This window comes from Sinohyriopsis cumingii, unplaced genomic scaffold (genome assembly GCF_028554795.1).
Source record: "Sinohyriopsis cumingii isolate HCF-2022 unplaced genomic scaffold, ASM2855479v2 utg000813l, whole genome shotgun sequence".
In the NCBI taxonomy this organism is placed as follows: Eukaryota; Metazoa; Mollusca; class Bivalvia; order Unionida; family Unionidae; genus Sinohyriopsis; species Sinohyriopsis cumingii.
Genome location: NW_028315934.1, coordinates 761,456 through 776,680, shown reverse-complemented (window position 1 = coordinate 776,680; position 15,225 = coordinate 761,456). Strand labels below are relative to the sequence as shown.

At 34.4% G+C, this 15,225-nt stretch overlaps 1 protein-coding gene across 1 annotated transcript in view; it reads left to right on the top strand.

Annotated features, from left to right (window-relative positions):
- Positions 1-15,225, top strand: part of LOC149773204 (myosin-IIIb-like) — a 108,878-nt gene that overhangs the window by 51,741 nt on the left and 41,912 nt on the right. The window contains exons 20-23 of the mRNA XM_089946664.1: positions 2,238-2,486; positions 6,754-6,860; positions 10,992-11,049; positions 14,656-14,813. Of these exons, the coding sequence (XP_089802790.1) occupies positions 2,238-2,486; positions 6,754-6,860; positions 10,992-11,049; positions 14,656-14,813 (572 nt within the window). The remainder of the gene's footprint in view (positions 1-2,237; positions 2,487-6,753; positions 6,861-10,991; positions 11,050-14,655; positions 14,814-15,225) is intronic.

The following is a 15,225-nucleotide window of genomic DNA, read 5'->3' as shown; positions in this document are numbered from 1 at the left end:
GGCTACAGGTTAGAATCCTACCATTTAATTAGCCCGAGTCAACTACTGTAGTTTGTATGTGGGCAAAATATTTTACTTAAGTTGCTTTGGGACTAAATAACCTACTTCTATAGAGTATCAGTTAAACAGCAATTTGATCAATTTAGAAACATGTTCCTGATACCTTGTCTTTACTTTTCACAAGCATAACCCATGTATCATAAGTGCCGTGCATGATGAGTTTACTCAGCTTAAGGTCCCAAAGGTTAGGTAAGTTAAGGTTTGCATGACCCCAGTAACCACTCCCTCAATAACTCTGGACAATTTGTGACCCTGCTTATAAAATGGAGTATTGCATGGATCTCATTTTTTTGAACTAGTAAATATGATGAAGCTCTTGGTTTCTGGTTATCAGAATTGAAGAAAAGCATGATCAAAATTAGTAAATGAGACTGTGATATATTGCTTGTTTTATCTTTGAATAGGGTGGTTAGTAACTGGAAATTGATATATCAAGGTCATGTAATTTGCATCTTTTAGTATGCAGTTATATGTTTTGCTAAATTTGCTTTCCGTGCCACTTTCTCTGTACACTGTAAATAACAATATTGGATGAAATTTTGATCAAAGAAATTTTTCATTGTGACTATTTACTGAAAGCCCCTTAATAAATAAATACAAATTAAATAAGTTTGTCCTAGTGAAATGTGTGTGTGTGTTCTGTTTTTTAATTTGGGTTATGTGTGATCATTCATTTTGAACCTAACCAATTTTTGGTCATGTTTAGGTCTCTAGCTTGTGGAAGTTTTCACACTCAATTAAAGGCAGACCTGCTTTGCATTATCATGTTAATCATGTTTTATTTATCAAATCAAATAAAGTCATGGAAAAAAGAAATGTAGAAAGGCATGCACATTCTACATGTGTAAAGGCTAGTGGTCATGGTTGTGTGTCTGGTCAGCCTATGTAAAGTGACCAGTTGAATACTGTACTGAACATTTTTATGTAAGAATTATAATTAAACTACCTTAAATTAGTCTGTTTGTTCACAGATATGATCAGACAGCAAAATAATCAAGGCAAATGAGTACTTGGTGAATAAAAAGGCATTATTTCACATGCATGGTTCATTAAGGAGAATTGTGTTCCCGAGTTTGCATTGAAATTTTATTTGTTGGCAGTCTGAGATTTCCGGGGCCCTGAGTGGCTGAGTGGTCTAAAGCACTCTCCATTATGGATCACTACCATCTCACCTGTCTGCGCTGGTTCGGGTCTCGCATTCAGCCAATGTGGGTGTGTGAGAAAGCTTGCCAGTGGTTCTTTCCGGGGGTTTCCCTGGTTCTTCCTCCACCAATGATACTGGCTGCTATGTATAGCCTATCGTGTGCTGACAAATGGCGCTAAACCCCACAACAACAACAACAAGAATAAATCGGAGATTTCACAAGGATGACACTAGCAGTGAAATCATGGCATCAGCATTTTACAGTCAGAACAATATAAAAGAATTTAGCTTTGATGCTGCTGATGGTATCATGAAATAAATGTCCTTTGTTTTTAAAAAGAAATAATTTTGTTTCAATGTAAATAAAAGAACTACAAATAGACATTGACTTGAGACACAATGTTTTTGTGTACACTTCATGCATACCTGTTAACCCCTTGAGATGGAAACCCATATGCCAGATCCCAAAATAGCTTACAAGACCAAACAAACCTTACACGAAAAAATGTGTTTATACATTATATAAGATCAACAATTTTAAAACAACAAACGCCAGACACAGACTAATTTACATGCATTAAAATAATTATTTTCATCTCTGAAACTTTATTTTATATTATTCTTTTGATTTTGATAGAGTAGTAGCTCACACATTATATGTGACATATATACACATCCTTTAAACTTTTCGGAATGTAATCAGGGGTTTTAAACTCTATGCAGCAGGTGTAATTGTTTGTTTTACTCTGTAAAAATGATGTTAATGTGTCTGCATTCAGGGATTTCCTACAATTTGTATGTATTCTTTTGATCACGGAAAAAGATTTCACACAGTCTGCATTGCTGTGAGGCAAGGTAAATAGATAGTGAATAACTAGTTTCAGTTTTGGAAAGCAGATGCCACTAGTACTAATTCTCTGGCTGATACTATCACTAGCTTGAAAATCATTGAGTTTACTATTTTGATATATCCATTTACTATTTTTTATGTACTAAATTCATTTGTTTACAATTTTCATTTTTTCTTGTGTAGGTTTTTCTAAAATACTGGCACACAGATCAACTAAATGCCCAGCTTGATCATATGATAACAAACATCATTAGAATTCAGGCACAAATGCGGGCAAAGTTGACACGCCGCATGTTCCTGGGACTGAAAGGAAAAATGGACTGGTATCAAGAACAGCTAGACATATTTTGGGAGTCATCTACAAAGAGTGGGGACAAAAATTACCATCTACTTGTGAACCAGGCTGATCTTGATGAAAATAGGTACAAAAGGGTAAGTAAGAAGTATAATGATGTTTACAAACTGGTAAAGAGGTCATATTGGCACCTGAGTAAACAGAAGGTTTATTGGATGATGTATGTTTGTTCAGATGCCAGGTAGTGGTGTCAGTTTGAAATAGTTATATTAAGAGCATCAGCGCTAATTTAAAGGTAGGCTGGCAAGTTGTATATACTGAGGGTATCAATACTCTTTGACAGTCTCAGTCATCTAGCCTTTGTATGTGTGTGATCCAATTACAGTCATCTAGCATATGTATGTGCATGTTCTAATCACAGTCATGTAACCTTTATATGTGTGTGATCCAGTCTCAATCATCTATCCTCTGTATGTGTGTGTTCTAGATTCAGTCATCTAACCTCTTTATGTGTGTTCCAGTCTCCATCATCTAACTTTTGTGTGTGTGTCCCAATCACAGTCATCTAACCTCTGTGTGTGTGTGTGTGTTCCAATCACAGTCTTTTAACCTCTGTATGTGCATGTTCCAGTCTCAGTCATCTAGCATCTTTATGTGTGTGTTCCAATCTCAGTTATCTATCTCTGTATGTGTGTATTCCTTTCAGTCATTTAAAATCTTTGTGTTCAGTTCACGGTCATCCAACATATGTGTGTGTGTTCCCAGTCTCAGTCATCTAGCCTCTCTGTGTGTGTTCAAATCAGTCATATAACCTTTATATATGTGTTCCAATCACAGCCATCTAGCCCCATGTGTGTGTTTCAATCTCAGTCATCTAGCCTCTGTATGTGTGTGTTCCAATCCCGGTCATCTAACCTCTGTATGTGTTTGTTTTAATCCCAGTCACCCAACATATGTATGTGTGTATTCTAGTCTCAGTGCTCTAGCCTCTGTTGTGTGTTCCAATTACAGTCTTCTAACCTCTATATGTGTGTGTTCCAGTCTGTCATCTATTCTCTGTATGTGTGTTCCAATCACAGTCATCTAACCTCTCAATGTGTGTGTTCTAATCAGTCATCCAACCCCTGTATGTGTGTGTTCCAGTCTCAGTTCTCTAGCCTCTGTATGTGTGTGTTCCAATCAGTCTTCTAACCTCTGTGTGTTCCAATCTCAGTCATCTAGCCTCTGTATGTGTGTGTTCCAATCTCAGTCATCTAGCCTCTGTATGTTTGTGTTTTAATCACAGTCATCCAACCGATGTATGTGTGTGTTCCAATAACCTCTTAATGCTGAGTGCCTAGTGAAGCAGCTGTTAGTACCATTTTATGAGTCTTTGGTATGATTTGGCTGGGGTCGAACCTATATCCTCCCACATCCGTAATGGAAAATAATTGAAATTTAATGGAAAATGGCAAAAAATTAAAAGTTCATAGAATTTCACCCAAGGCTGCCATCTTGAATTGATGGAGTTTCAGAATCATGGCTATGGCAGTTTGCCGATTTCTCTAAATTTGAAGTTAAGTGCACATTAGTCTCTCTTTACTTGTCAGTCTGAAGTGCTAAAGTAGGTGGATTAAATGGCTGTAAATGAAGGCTGAATTATTATGCAGGTGTCTTTCCTATCACGTTGATCAGTATTATTAATTTCTGTGTGGAGATCCAGCTTCCTGACTTTTGCATGATAATAATTAAATGAATTTAGTCATGGAAAATCAGAAATTTTGAAGTAGAAAAGTGATGGAAATATAACAAGGGAGCCTATCTAAGAAATGACATTAAATATTTATGAGTTTTATAATTTTTTGCATAAAAACAAATTTTCTAAAATAAAGTAGTTTATTGAAAAATTAATGATCAGTTAAAGAAATGTAATCTATTTTGTTCTGCAGGATATTACTTAGGACATGATAAAGACAAGAGTGTATTTATTTCATGTGTTTTTGAGAGAGAATGTGTGCACCTCTTTGTATGCATATTTTTAAATTTTTTAATAATTATTCTTCCTTTAATGTGCAGGTTAAGTATTAGTTTTTATGATTTACATCATGAAGCTTAACCAAAATACCAAGGCTGAATACTAGTACCAGTAATTAACAGTACAAAACCTCTACATTCTTTTAGTTTAATTGGACATTATATATTTCTTTAACATCTGCTTATTTACAATGTACCTTTTATTGATTCATTAAGCAAGAAAATATTGGTTGCAATAACTTTCTTTGTTCATTGTGACCCATTGCTACAAGTTTCATTGTGCATTGAGACCCATCATTATATGTGTCATTGTGCATTGAGACCCATCATTACAAGTGTCATTGTGTATTGAGACCCATCATTACAAGTGTCATTTAGCATTGAGACCCATCATTACAAGTGTCATTGTGCATTTTGACACATCATTACAAGTTTCATTGTGCATTGAGATCCATCATTAACAGTATCATTGTGCATTGAGACCCCATCATTCATTACATGTGTCATTGTTCATTGAGACCCATCAGAATGAATGTCATTGTGCATTGAGGCCCCATCATTATAAATGTCAATATTGCAAGTGTCATTGTGCATTGAGACCTATCATTACAAGTGTCACTGTGCTTTGAGACTTTTCATTAAAGGTGTCATTGTGCATTGTGACCCATCAATACAGGTGTCATTGTGCATTTTGACTCATCATTACAAGTGTCATTGCACATTGAGACCTATCATTACAAGTGTCACTGTACTTTCAGACTTTTCATTAAAGGTGTCATTGTGCATTGTGACCCATCAATACAGGTGTCATTGTGCTTTGAGGCTCTTCATTAAATGAGTCATTGTGCAATGTGACCCATCATTACATGTCTCATTGTACACTGAGACCCATCATTACGAGTCTTTGTGCATTTAGACCCATCATTAGAGATGTCATTGTGCTTTGAGACCCATCATTACATGTCTCATTGTGCATTGAGACCCATCATTACAAGTGTCTTTGTGCATTGAGACCCATCATTACAAGTGTCATTGTGCATTGAGACCCATCATTACAAGTGTCATTGTGCATTGAGACCCATCATTACAAGTGTCTTTGTGCATTGAGACCCATCATTAGAGGTGTCAATGTGCATTGAGACCCATCATTACAAGTGTCATTGTGCACTGAGATCCATCATTACAAGTGTATTTGTGCATTGTGACTCATCATTACATGTCCCATTGTGCATTGAGACCCATCATTAGAGGTGTCATTGTGGTTTGAGACCCATCATTACAAGTGTCGTTGTGCATTTAGACCCATCATTAGAGGTGTCATTGTGCTTTGAGACCCATCATTACAAGTGTTGTTGTGCATTGAGACCCATCATTACAAGTGTTGTTGTGCATTGAGACCCATCATTAGAGGTCTCATTGTGCATTTTGAACCATCATTACAAGTGTCTTTGGGAGTGGCCGAGTGGTCTAAAGCGCTCACCATTATGGATCACTGCCATTTCACCTCTGTCTGTGTGAGTTCGAGTCTCAGGCTTGGCTAATGTTGGTACGTGAGAAAGCCTGCCAGTAGCTTCTCATAGGTTGGTTGTTATTCCTGGGGTTTTCCAGGGTTCTTCCTCCACCAATTATACTGGCCGTCATGTATAGCCTATCTTGTGCTGAAAAATGGCGTTAAACCCTACACCAACAACAACAACAAGTGTCTTTTTTTTACTGAGACATACATTCATTTACATTGTTTCTTGTAGTGTATTTTGTTTATATAATTAAACCTTAGGTAAAATGTCATGCAGTATTCCATCCCAAAACTCATTCATATTTTCCCATACAAATGCAGTAACCTATAATTACTTTTTCTCATTGTTTTCATATGATATATGATGCCTTTATTGTCAAACGATGCACACAAATGAAGTCTTTTGCAATACAGATTTCTTTAAATACAGACATTGGATATCCTGACCTAATTAGGTGACCTTTGTATGATCCACAAACGGATGTATGATAGAGATCACTAAATTTCCATAAGTATCACTATTATGAAATCACTATAAATACAACTATCACTAATTTGCCATAAGTATCAATCTCATTAGAAATCAAAATAGTCATTAAGTCACCAATCAGCGAGAGTGAAATACTATACTTCCATATTTGTTGCATTCATATACATGATCACAAGAAGACATGTAAGATTTCACCTTGCCAGAATACCAGAGGGGTAAAGTTCAAAGTCATTTTCAGAGATTGTGGTCACTATGGTGATATTCTTTAAAGATATTTATAATTTTAAGATTTGGGGGAACATTTATTTACAAATTCTCAGCATCTGCTATGATAACTGCACTGTTTTGGTTAACTCCCAGTGATAATATGTTATGTTCTATGCAGGAGATGACTAGAATCCAGCCAGACTGGTATCAAGATGATAGAGGGCGCCTCAGTAGACATGAAATGGAAAATTATCCTGACTATCAAAATGAACCAGATGGCACTCGGTAGGAAAATATGCCAGTCTACCAATTTAAGAAAAGTCAAAAGTTGTCTCCCTTAATATTATTTATAGGTGAAGCACTCCAAAGACAAATAGATTTGCTTACAAACTATTAGATATTGATAAGACAGCAGTGCTGTCAAGCAACTAGGTGTTGATTTGATACGATAATTGTGCTGACAGACAATTAGGTGTTGATTTGATGAGATAGTTGTGCTGACAGACAATTAGGTGTTGATTTGATGAGATAGTTGTGCTGACAGACAACTAGGTGTTAATTTGATAAGATAGTTGTGCTGACAGACAACTAGGTGTTGATTTGATAAGATAGTTGTTCTGGCTAACAGTTAGGTGTTGATTTGATAAGATAGTTGTGCTGACAGACAATAACTTGTTGATTTGATAAGATAGTTGTGCTCACAGACAGTTAGGTGTTGATTTGATAAGATAGTTGTGCTGACAGTCAGGTGTTGATTTGATAAGATAGTTGTTCTGGCTAGCAGTTAGGTGTTGATTTGATAAGACAGCTGTGCTGACAGGTATTTGGTTTTGAAGAAACATATGTGATCACAAACCATGAAGTGTTGATAAGACAGATATATTGACAAAACTTTGATGTTGAAAAGTGATCTAACAACTAGGTATTGATAAGACAGATGTACTGACAAAAAAATTGATGTTGAAAAGTGAGATAACAAGACAGATATACTAATTGTTCACAAGACAGATATATGTTCTGAAAAACTTCCAGTATGTGTTCAAAAGACATGATTCCAGATTACTAGGTCTTGAAAACATGGGCATGGTGAAAAAATATCATCTGTTCACAAAATGTTTTGGCAAACAACTAGGTGTTGAAATGTCAGATATACAGGCTAATTGCTAGGTATTAATTAAATTATGACTCTTATTCTCTTGGTTTGTATTATAATTCCTGAAATCAGTGAAGGATCAATGGAGGAAATTAGGTAAGGTCCGTAATACTTAAATTCATTATTTTTTCCTTTATTTGAATTCTGTCAAGCATTGTCTGTTAATACGTGTTGTAAAGTCATGCATGCCATTTTCATATGTATTGAAGCTATTTTTATTACCCTCTTCACAGTTCAATATAGCACTTAATTGTTTTTAAATACCATTTTTCTTATGTCTATGTCTGCAGATGTTAATAGTATGGGATGTACATGTTTTATGTTACCTGAAGAGTGACCACATCTTGCTTAGAGAAGATATTCAATTTTTGTTTAGGGGAGGTTCGTTTTAATGTGAATATTGTGTCAGTGAATAGAAAACTCATAATATGTTTTAAGAAAACTTGTCTGATAAATAACTTTAAAGAAAAAAGGGAAAACGTATAGTTGTTTATTTTTATTACTGGTACATAGCAGCAGTCATGTTATGACAATGTGACTACACCATATACTGTTGGTGGAAGCGTTAGTTTGGTTATGCATTTTTCTCATGCTACACTACTAGTTGCAGTACCAATCTGCTGTGTATATTTCTCCTGTTACACTACTATTTGAACCCCCAATCTGCTTTGCATTTTTCTCCTGTTACACTACTAGTTGCAGTACCAATCTGCTGTGTACATTTCTCCTGTTACACTATGAGTTGAACCCCCAATCTGCTTTGCATTTTTCTCCTGTTACACTACTAGTTGCAGTACCAATCTGCTGTGTACATTTCTGCTGTTACACTACTATTTGAACCCCCAATCTGCTATGCATTTTTCTCCTGTTACACTACTAGTTGCAGTACCAATCAACTGTTTATATTTCTCCTGTTACACTACTATTTGAACCCCCAATCTGCTATGCATTTTTCTCCTGTTACACTACAAGTTGCAGTACCAATCTGCTGTGTACATTTCTCCTGTTACACTACTTTTTGAACCCCCAATCTTCTATGCATTTTTCTCCTGTTACACTACTAGTTGCAGTACCAATCTGCTCTGTATATTTCTCCTGTTGCACTATGAGTTTAACCCCCAATCTGCTATGCATTTTTCTCCTGTTACACTACTAGTTGCAGTACCAATCTGCTCTGTATATTTCTTCTGTTGCACTACGAGTTGAACCCCCAATCTGCTATGCATTTTTCTCCTGTTACACTACTATTTGAACCCCCTATCTGCTATGCATTTTTCCCCTGTTACACTACTAGTTGCAGTACCAATCTGCTGTGTACATTTCTTCTGTTATACTACTATTTGAACCCCCAATCTGCTGTGTATATTTCTCCTGTTACACTACTATTTGCAGTACCAGTCTGCAGTGTATATTTTTCCTGTTGCACTACTAGTTGAACCCCCAGTCTGCTATGCATTTTTCTCCTGTTACACTACTATTCAAACCCCCAATCTGCTATGCATTTTTCTTATGTTACACTACTATTTGAAGTCCCAATCTGCTGTGTATTTTCCTCCTGTTATACTACTAGTTGAAGTACCAATCTGCTGTGTACATTTCTCCTGTTACACTACTATTTGAACCCCCATCTTCTATGCATTTTTCTCCTGTTACACTACTAGTTGCAGTACTAATCTGCTATATATTTCTCCTGTTGCACTACTAGTTAAAACCCCAATCTGCTATGCATATTTCTCCTGTTACACTACTATTTCAAGTCCTAATCTGCTGTGTATATTTCTCCTGTTGCACTACTAATTGAACCCCCAATCTGCTGTGCATTTTTCTCCTTTTACCCTACTAGTTGCAGTACCAATCTGCTATACAGTTTTCTCCAGTTACACTACTAGTTGCAGTACCAATCTGCTGTATATTTCTCCTGTTACACTACTAGTTGCAGTATCAATCTGCTGTATATTTCTTCTGTTGCACTTCTAGTTAAAACCCCAATCTGCTATGCATATTTCTCCTGTTATACTACTATTTCAAGTCCTAATCTGATGTGCATTTTTCTCCTGTTACACTACTAGTTGCAGTATCAATCTGCTGTATATTTCTACTGTTGCACTTCTAGTTAAAACCCCAATCTGCTATGCATATTTCTCCTGTTATACTACTATTTCAAGTCCTAATCTGATGTGCATTTTTCTCCTGTTACACTACTAGTTGCAGTATCAATCTGCTGTATATTTTTCCTGTTGCACTACTAATTAAAACCCCAATCTGCTATGATATTTCTCCTGTTACACTACTATTTCAAGTCCCAATCTGCTGTGTATTTTTCTCCTCTTATACTACTATTTGAAGTCCCAATCTGTTGTATATTTCTATGTATACATCTGTCACTAGTATATTTTTATTTATACATGTCTCCAGTATATTTCTATTTATACAGCTGTCATTAGTATATTTTTATTTATACATCTGTCACTGGTATATTTCTATTTATACATCTGTCACCAGTATATTTCTATTGATACATTTGTCACTAGTATATTTCTATTTATACATCTGTCACTAGTATGTCTTCTTATACATCTGTCACTGGTATATTTCTATTCATACATCTGTCACTAGTATGTTTCTACTTATACATCTGTCACTGGTATATTTCTATTTATACAGCTGTCACTAGGATATTTCTATTTATACATCTGTCACTAGTATGTTTCTATTTATACATCTGTCACTAGTATGTTTCTACTTATACATCTGTCACTGGTATATTTCTATTTATACATCTATCACTGGTATATTTCTATTTATACATCTATCACTAGTATGTTTCTATTTATACATCTGTGACTAGTATGTTTCTACTTATACATCTGTCACTGGTATATTTCTATTTATACATCTGTCACTGGTATATTTCTATTTATACATCTGTCACTAGTATGTTTCTATTTATACATCTGTCACTAGTATATTTCTACTTATACATCTGTCACTGGTATATTTCTATTTATACATCTGTCACTGGTATATTTCTAAGATTTTCTTCCAGCTCTATTTCATTTACCCACCCATTAATACTGGCCGCCATGTATAGCCTATCATGTGCTAAAAAATGGCATTAAACCCTACAACAACAACAACAGCAACATTTACCCACAAATTTAAGTCAGAAGACCTTCAGTTTGCTGCATTGTCTAGGTTTGGTAATTTTTTTCCATGTCTGCAAAATTTTATGATAGACCTGTATTGTATTTTCTTTTTTTCAGACATTCTAATGTGTATGCAGATCACATTACTTACCAGGGTTCAAGCTCATTTTACCAGGTGAGACAAAGTTAATTAATGATCTGTCATAGATATTCCAGTGGAATTGGTTCTAAACCTAAGATTATCCAATCTTAAAAAAAATAAATGTGCTTTCAACCTAAAGAATTTATCGTAATGAAGAGAAATCCTTATGCCAGTACTTACAAAGTTGTGTCAAGTACAGTCAACTCTTGCAACAATGATCAGGATAATTTTGATCCATTTTGTCATAGCAACAAATCTGATGTTTTGAAGGTAATTTGAAGACTTATAGTTCTTGCGTGATCATTGTCTAGAGAGCATTTATGATTGAAAAAGAAGAGTCACAAATGAAAATCTTGACTTCATATTTAACATTATCACAATGATTTTTGAATGTAATTTTTCCTGCATTTATTGTAAATTTTCTTGACAGAAAATGTTTAATACCATTTTCAGATATGTTATCAGCAAAATTTAAATCTGATGGAATGAAAATTGTGCTGTATATAACAAATTGTAATGGATATATATATATATATATATATATATATATATATATATATATATATATATATATACTGTTGTTTATGCCCTTTATTTTTCTGTTTGAATCCTGATAATATTCTATCATGTCTATTATGATGAATGGTGTTGAAATGAGAGCTGAATGTATTCGATTTATTGATGTTTGAATGGCGTTGAAATGAGAGCTGAATGTATTCGATTTATTTATTGATGTTTGAATGGTGTTGAAATGAGAGCTGAATGTATTCAATTTATTGATGTTTGAATTATTAAGATCCTGCTGTTCATATTTTGCCATTCAGTTGGTTTAAGGATGCCTACTGTTGCAAAATCAGGACATACAGCTTAAAATGATTCAGTCATCATTATAGTCTATGCTGTTATTATTATTATTATTATTATTAATATCATCATTATTAGTATTATGTCACTTGTTACCTATATGTATCATAGCACTATGAAATCCTGAAAATTGAAAATGATAAATGTTTATACAGTTTTAAGAATAGAAAAAATGGGGGAAAATGATAAATGAATTGTATTTGACACTCGGGACCAGTTTATGACCTGCTATCAATCAGTTGCATGGGATTTCCATTAGAAATAACAACTCTGATCTCAATAATTGTGTTGTGCTTAACTCACTGAAAAACTCTTAGTTCTGCATTCGATATGAGTTTGTGTCATCCTTCTGATTCCAATTTTGTTTTCATTTTTTTATTTGTTTTAGATTGCTTTGACCCAGCGTTAAATAAATATGATAATTTTGTAAATAGTTATATACTCCAACTTTTCATAGCCAGTCAGTCTTTAAAAGTGGTAAATTAGATAAGTCTTTATTGGAGTGGGTGGGTTTACATTTTTTCCAATATTTCATTTGCATTATAAAACTGTGCCATCCATAAAAGTTGAATTTTTGCATTATCTTCTTACACTTATCATATGTATTGACCTATTCTTTTTCACTCTGTGGTTCCTTAGCAAGTTGGAATAACTTTGGGCAAGTATTATTTAAGCCTTTCTGGGCATGCAATTCAAAATCATTCCCAGAATTGGAATTCATGGATTTGCTAGGTGAACGCATTTACTTTTGTCTGCTTTTTTTTCTTCATCTTACCCAAAATTATCTCATTGTGTTATCATGGATTTTCCAAACTTAATTTTGCTGAATCTAGGGAGCAAATAAAAATGCGTTATTTGCTATCATTGCTTCGTCAAGTAACAATAATGGCAGTTTAAGGGCCTTTTCTTTACCTTCATAATCAAATGCCTTGAAGAATAAGAACCAGATTGGTCTGCTCTTCAACTGAAAAAATAATGAATCAAATTACTATTTTTGTTTGGTTGAAGGACAGTGTTGACCTGAAACAATGCTTATAGATATTGATAATTAAGATGATCCACTTGTGAAAGTATGAAATTGCATGGCATAATTGGTGCCAGGGTTTTATGATAAACTTTTAAAATCATATGTCATGGTCCTCCTAAAGAATGATAAAATCACAGGTCATAACTTGTGTCACAATCATCTAGTAAAATTATAAAATCACATGGCATAAATTGTGTCATGGTCATCTGTTAAAATGATAAAATCACATGGCACAACTTTTGTCAGGGTCATCTTGTAAAATGATAAAATCAAATGGCTTAACTTTTGTCGGGGTTATCTTGTAAAATGATAAAATCATAGGTCATAACTTGTGTCATGGTCCTCTTGTAAAATGATACAATCACATCACATAACTTGTATCCTAGTCCTCTTGTAAAATGATAAAATTACATGCCATAACTTGTGTCATGGTCCTCTTGTAAAATGATAAAATCACATGGCATATATTGTGTCATGGTCCTCTTGTAAAATGATAAAGTCAGATGGCATAACTTGTGGCATGGTCCACTTGTAAAATGATAAAATCACATGGCATAACCTGTGGCATGGTCCTCTTGTAAAATGATAAAATCGCATGGCATAACCTGTGTCATGGTCCTCTTGTAAAATGATAAAATCCCATAGCATAATTTGTGGCATGGTCCTCTTGTAAAATGATAAAATCACATGGCATAACCTGTGGCATGGTCCTCTTGTAAAATGATAAAATCACAGGTAATAACTTTTGTGTCATGGTCCTCTTGTAAAATGATAAAATCACATGGCATACCGTATTTACCGTATATGTTGGGACACTGTATTTGTTGGGGCACCGTATTTGTTGGGACACCATAAATTAATTTTAATAATTAATTCAAAGGTGCACTGATGTCTGTGGGTAAATAGTAAGGATAATTTTGCAACCTGTGCCAGCGAAAAGATTGTCACTTGCACTCAAGTGAATGTGTTTTCAAATAATGATTTTTATTTGCGAGACACTGTCATACAGTAGACCTGGATATAATTCCGTCTTGATTATTTTCCACCCAGCACCATGTCATGTGATTATTGCATCTTCAAGATATTGGTTGACTATTTCCCTCTTGTTTGCAATTTGGTTGGCTCCAGTTTTCAGTCGGATGAAAACCACGCACAATTGTTTCTCAATGTTCTTGTCAGTGAACAACGTGGTGTGTGGTATCGGACATAATTGATACACGCTGCTACAGTATGGAAGCCTACGCCACTTATACCGATTTCGTGGAAATATTTTATTCTTTAATGCTGATGTTGAAAAAAGGAATAGATGATAACAACACAAGGTTAGTTTCTTTCCTTTTATTATCAATTAAGCATTTTATTTATCTATTTTATTGCAACGTGCAGGAGGGGAGGCACAAATGCAATACAAATTTATTTCGTTTCTTAAGTCATGGGACATATGACCAAAGTGAAAAAAATGTTTCACCAGTTCTGGGACAGGAATTTTTAAAAAATTTGATCATGTCTCAACATATGCAGTAAATACGGTAACTTGTATCATGGTCATCTTGTAAAAGGATAAAATCACATGGCATAACTTGTGTCATGGTCATCTTGTAAAAGGATAAAATCACATGGCATAACTTGTATCATGGTCATTTTGTAAAAGGATAAAATCACATGGCATAACTTGTGTCGTGGTCCTCTTATAATTATTAAATTGTAGATTATAATTTGTCTTATTTAACAAAATATATCAATTGCAGAGTATCCTAGATCAGATCATGGACAAATGGGATGACATAGAGCCAGATGTGTGGTGTAAGATTCATTATATGGAATATGACAAGCTTATAGGAAAGTTCTACATCTTTGACCGACAAGTCACCATCAATGGAAGTTATGATGAATTTGATGGAAAAACGTAAGAATTATTCATGCATTATTAACAAATGCAAATATTGATGGAATTGTGCATTGTTTTGTGACTTAAGAAATACTAATTATTAAAAATCACATGTAGCATTCCTTTAGATATGAGAAAATTTGCAATTCTCTTCATTAAGTATATTAGAATTGTTCTCAGTTGTTGTTTTTTACTCTTTTACTTGTTTGACTTTCATCTGTTCTGTAATGTATGTAATCTATAAAATTTCTGATGCTTTGAAACTATTCATAAGTAATGAAGCATGAAACATAATAGGGAAAGTTTAAAACATATAATGAACCAGGAATGAACAGCCTGTCTCCTTATTAACCATACATGATTCCTGTCAGGTTCAGTTTTTATCAAACATTTACTGGAAAAGTATTCAAATTAAAATACAGTCATTACA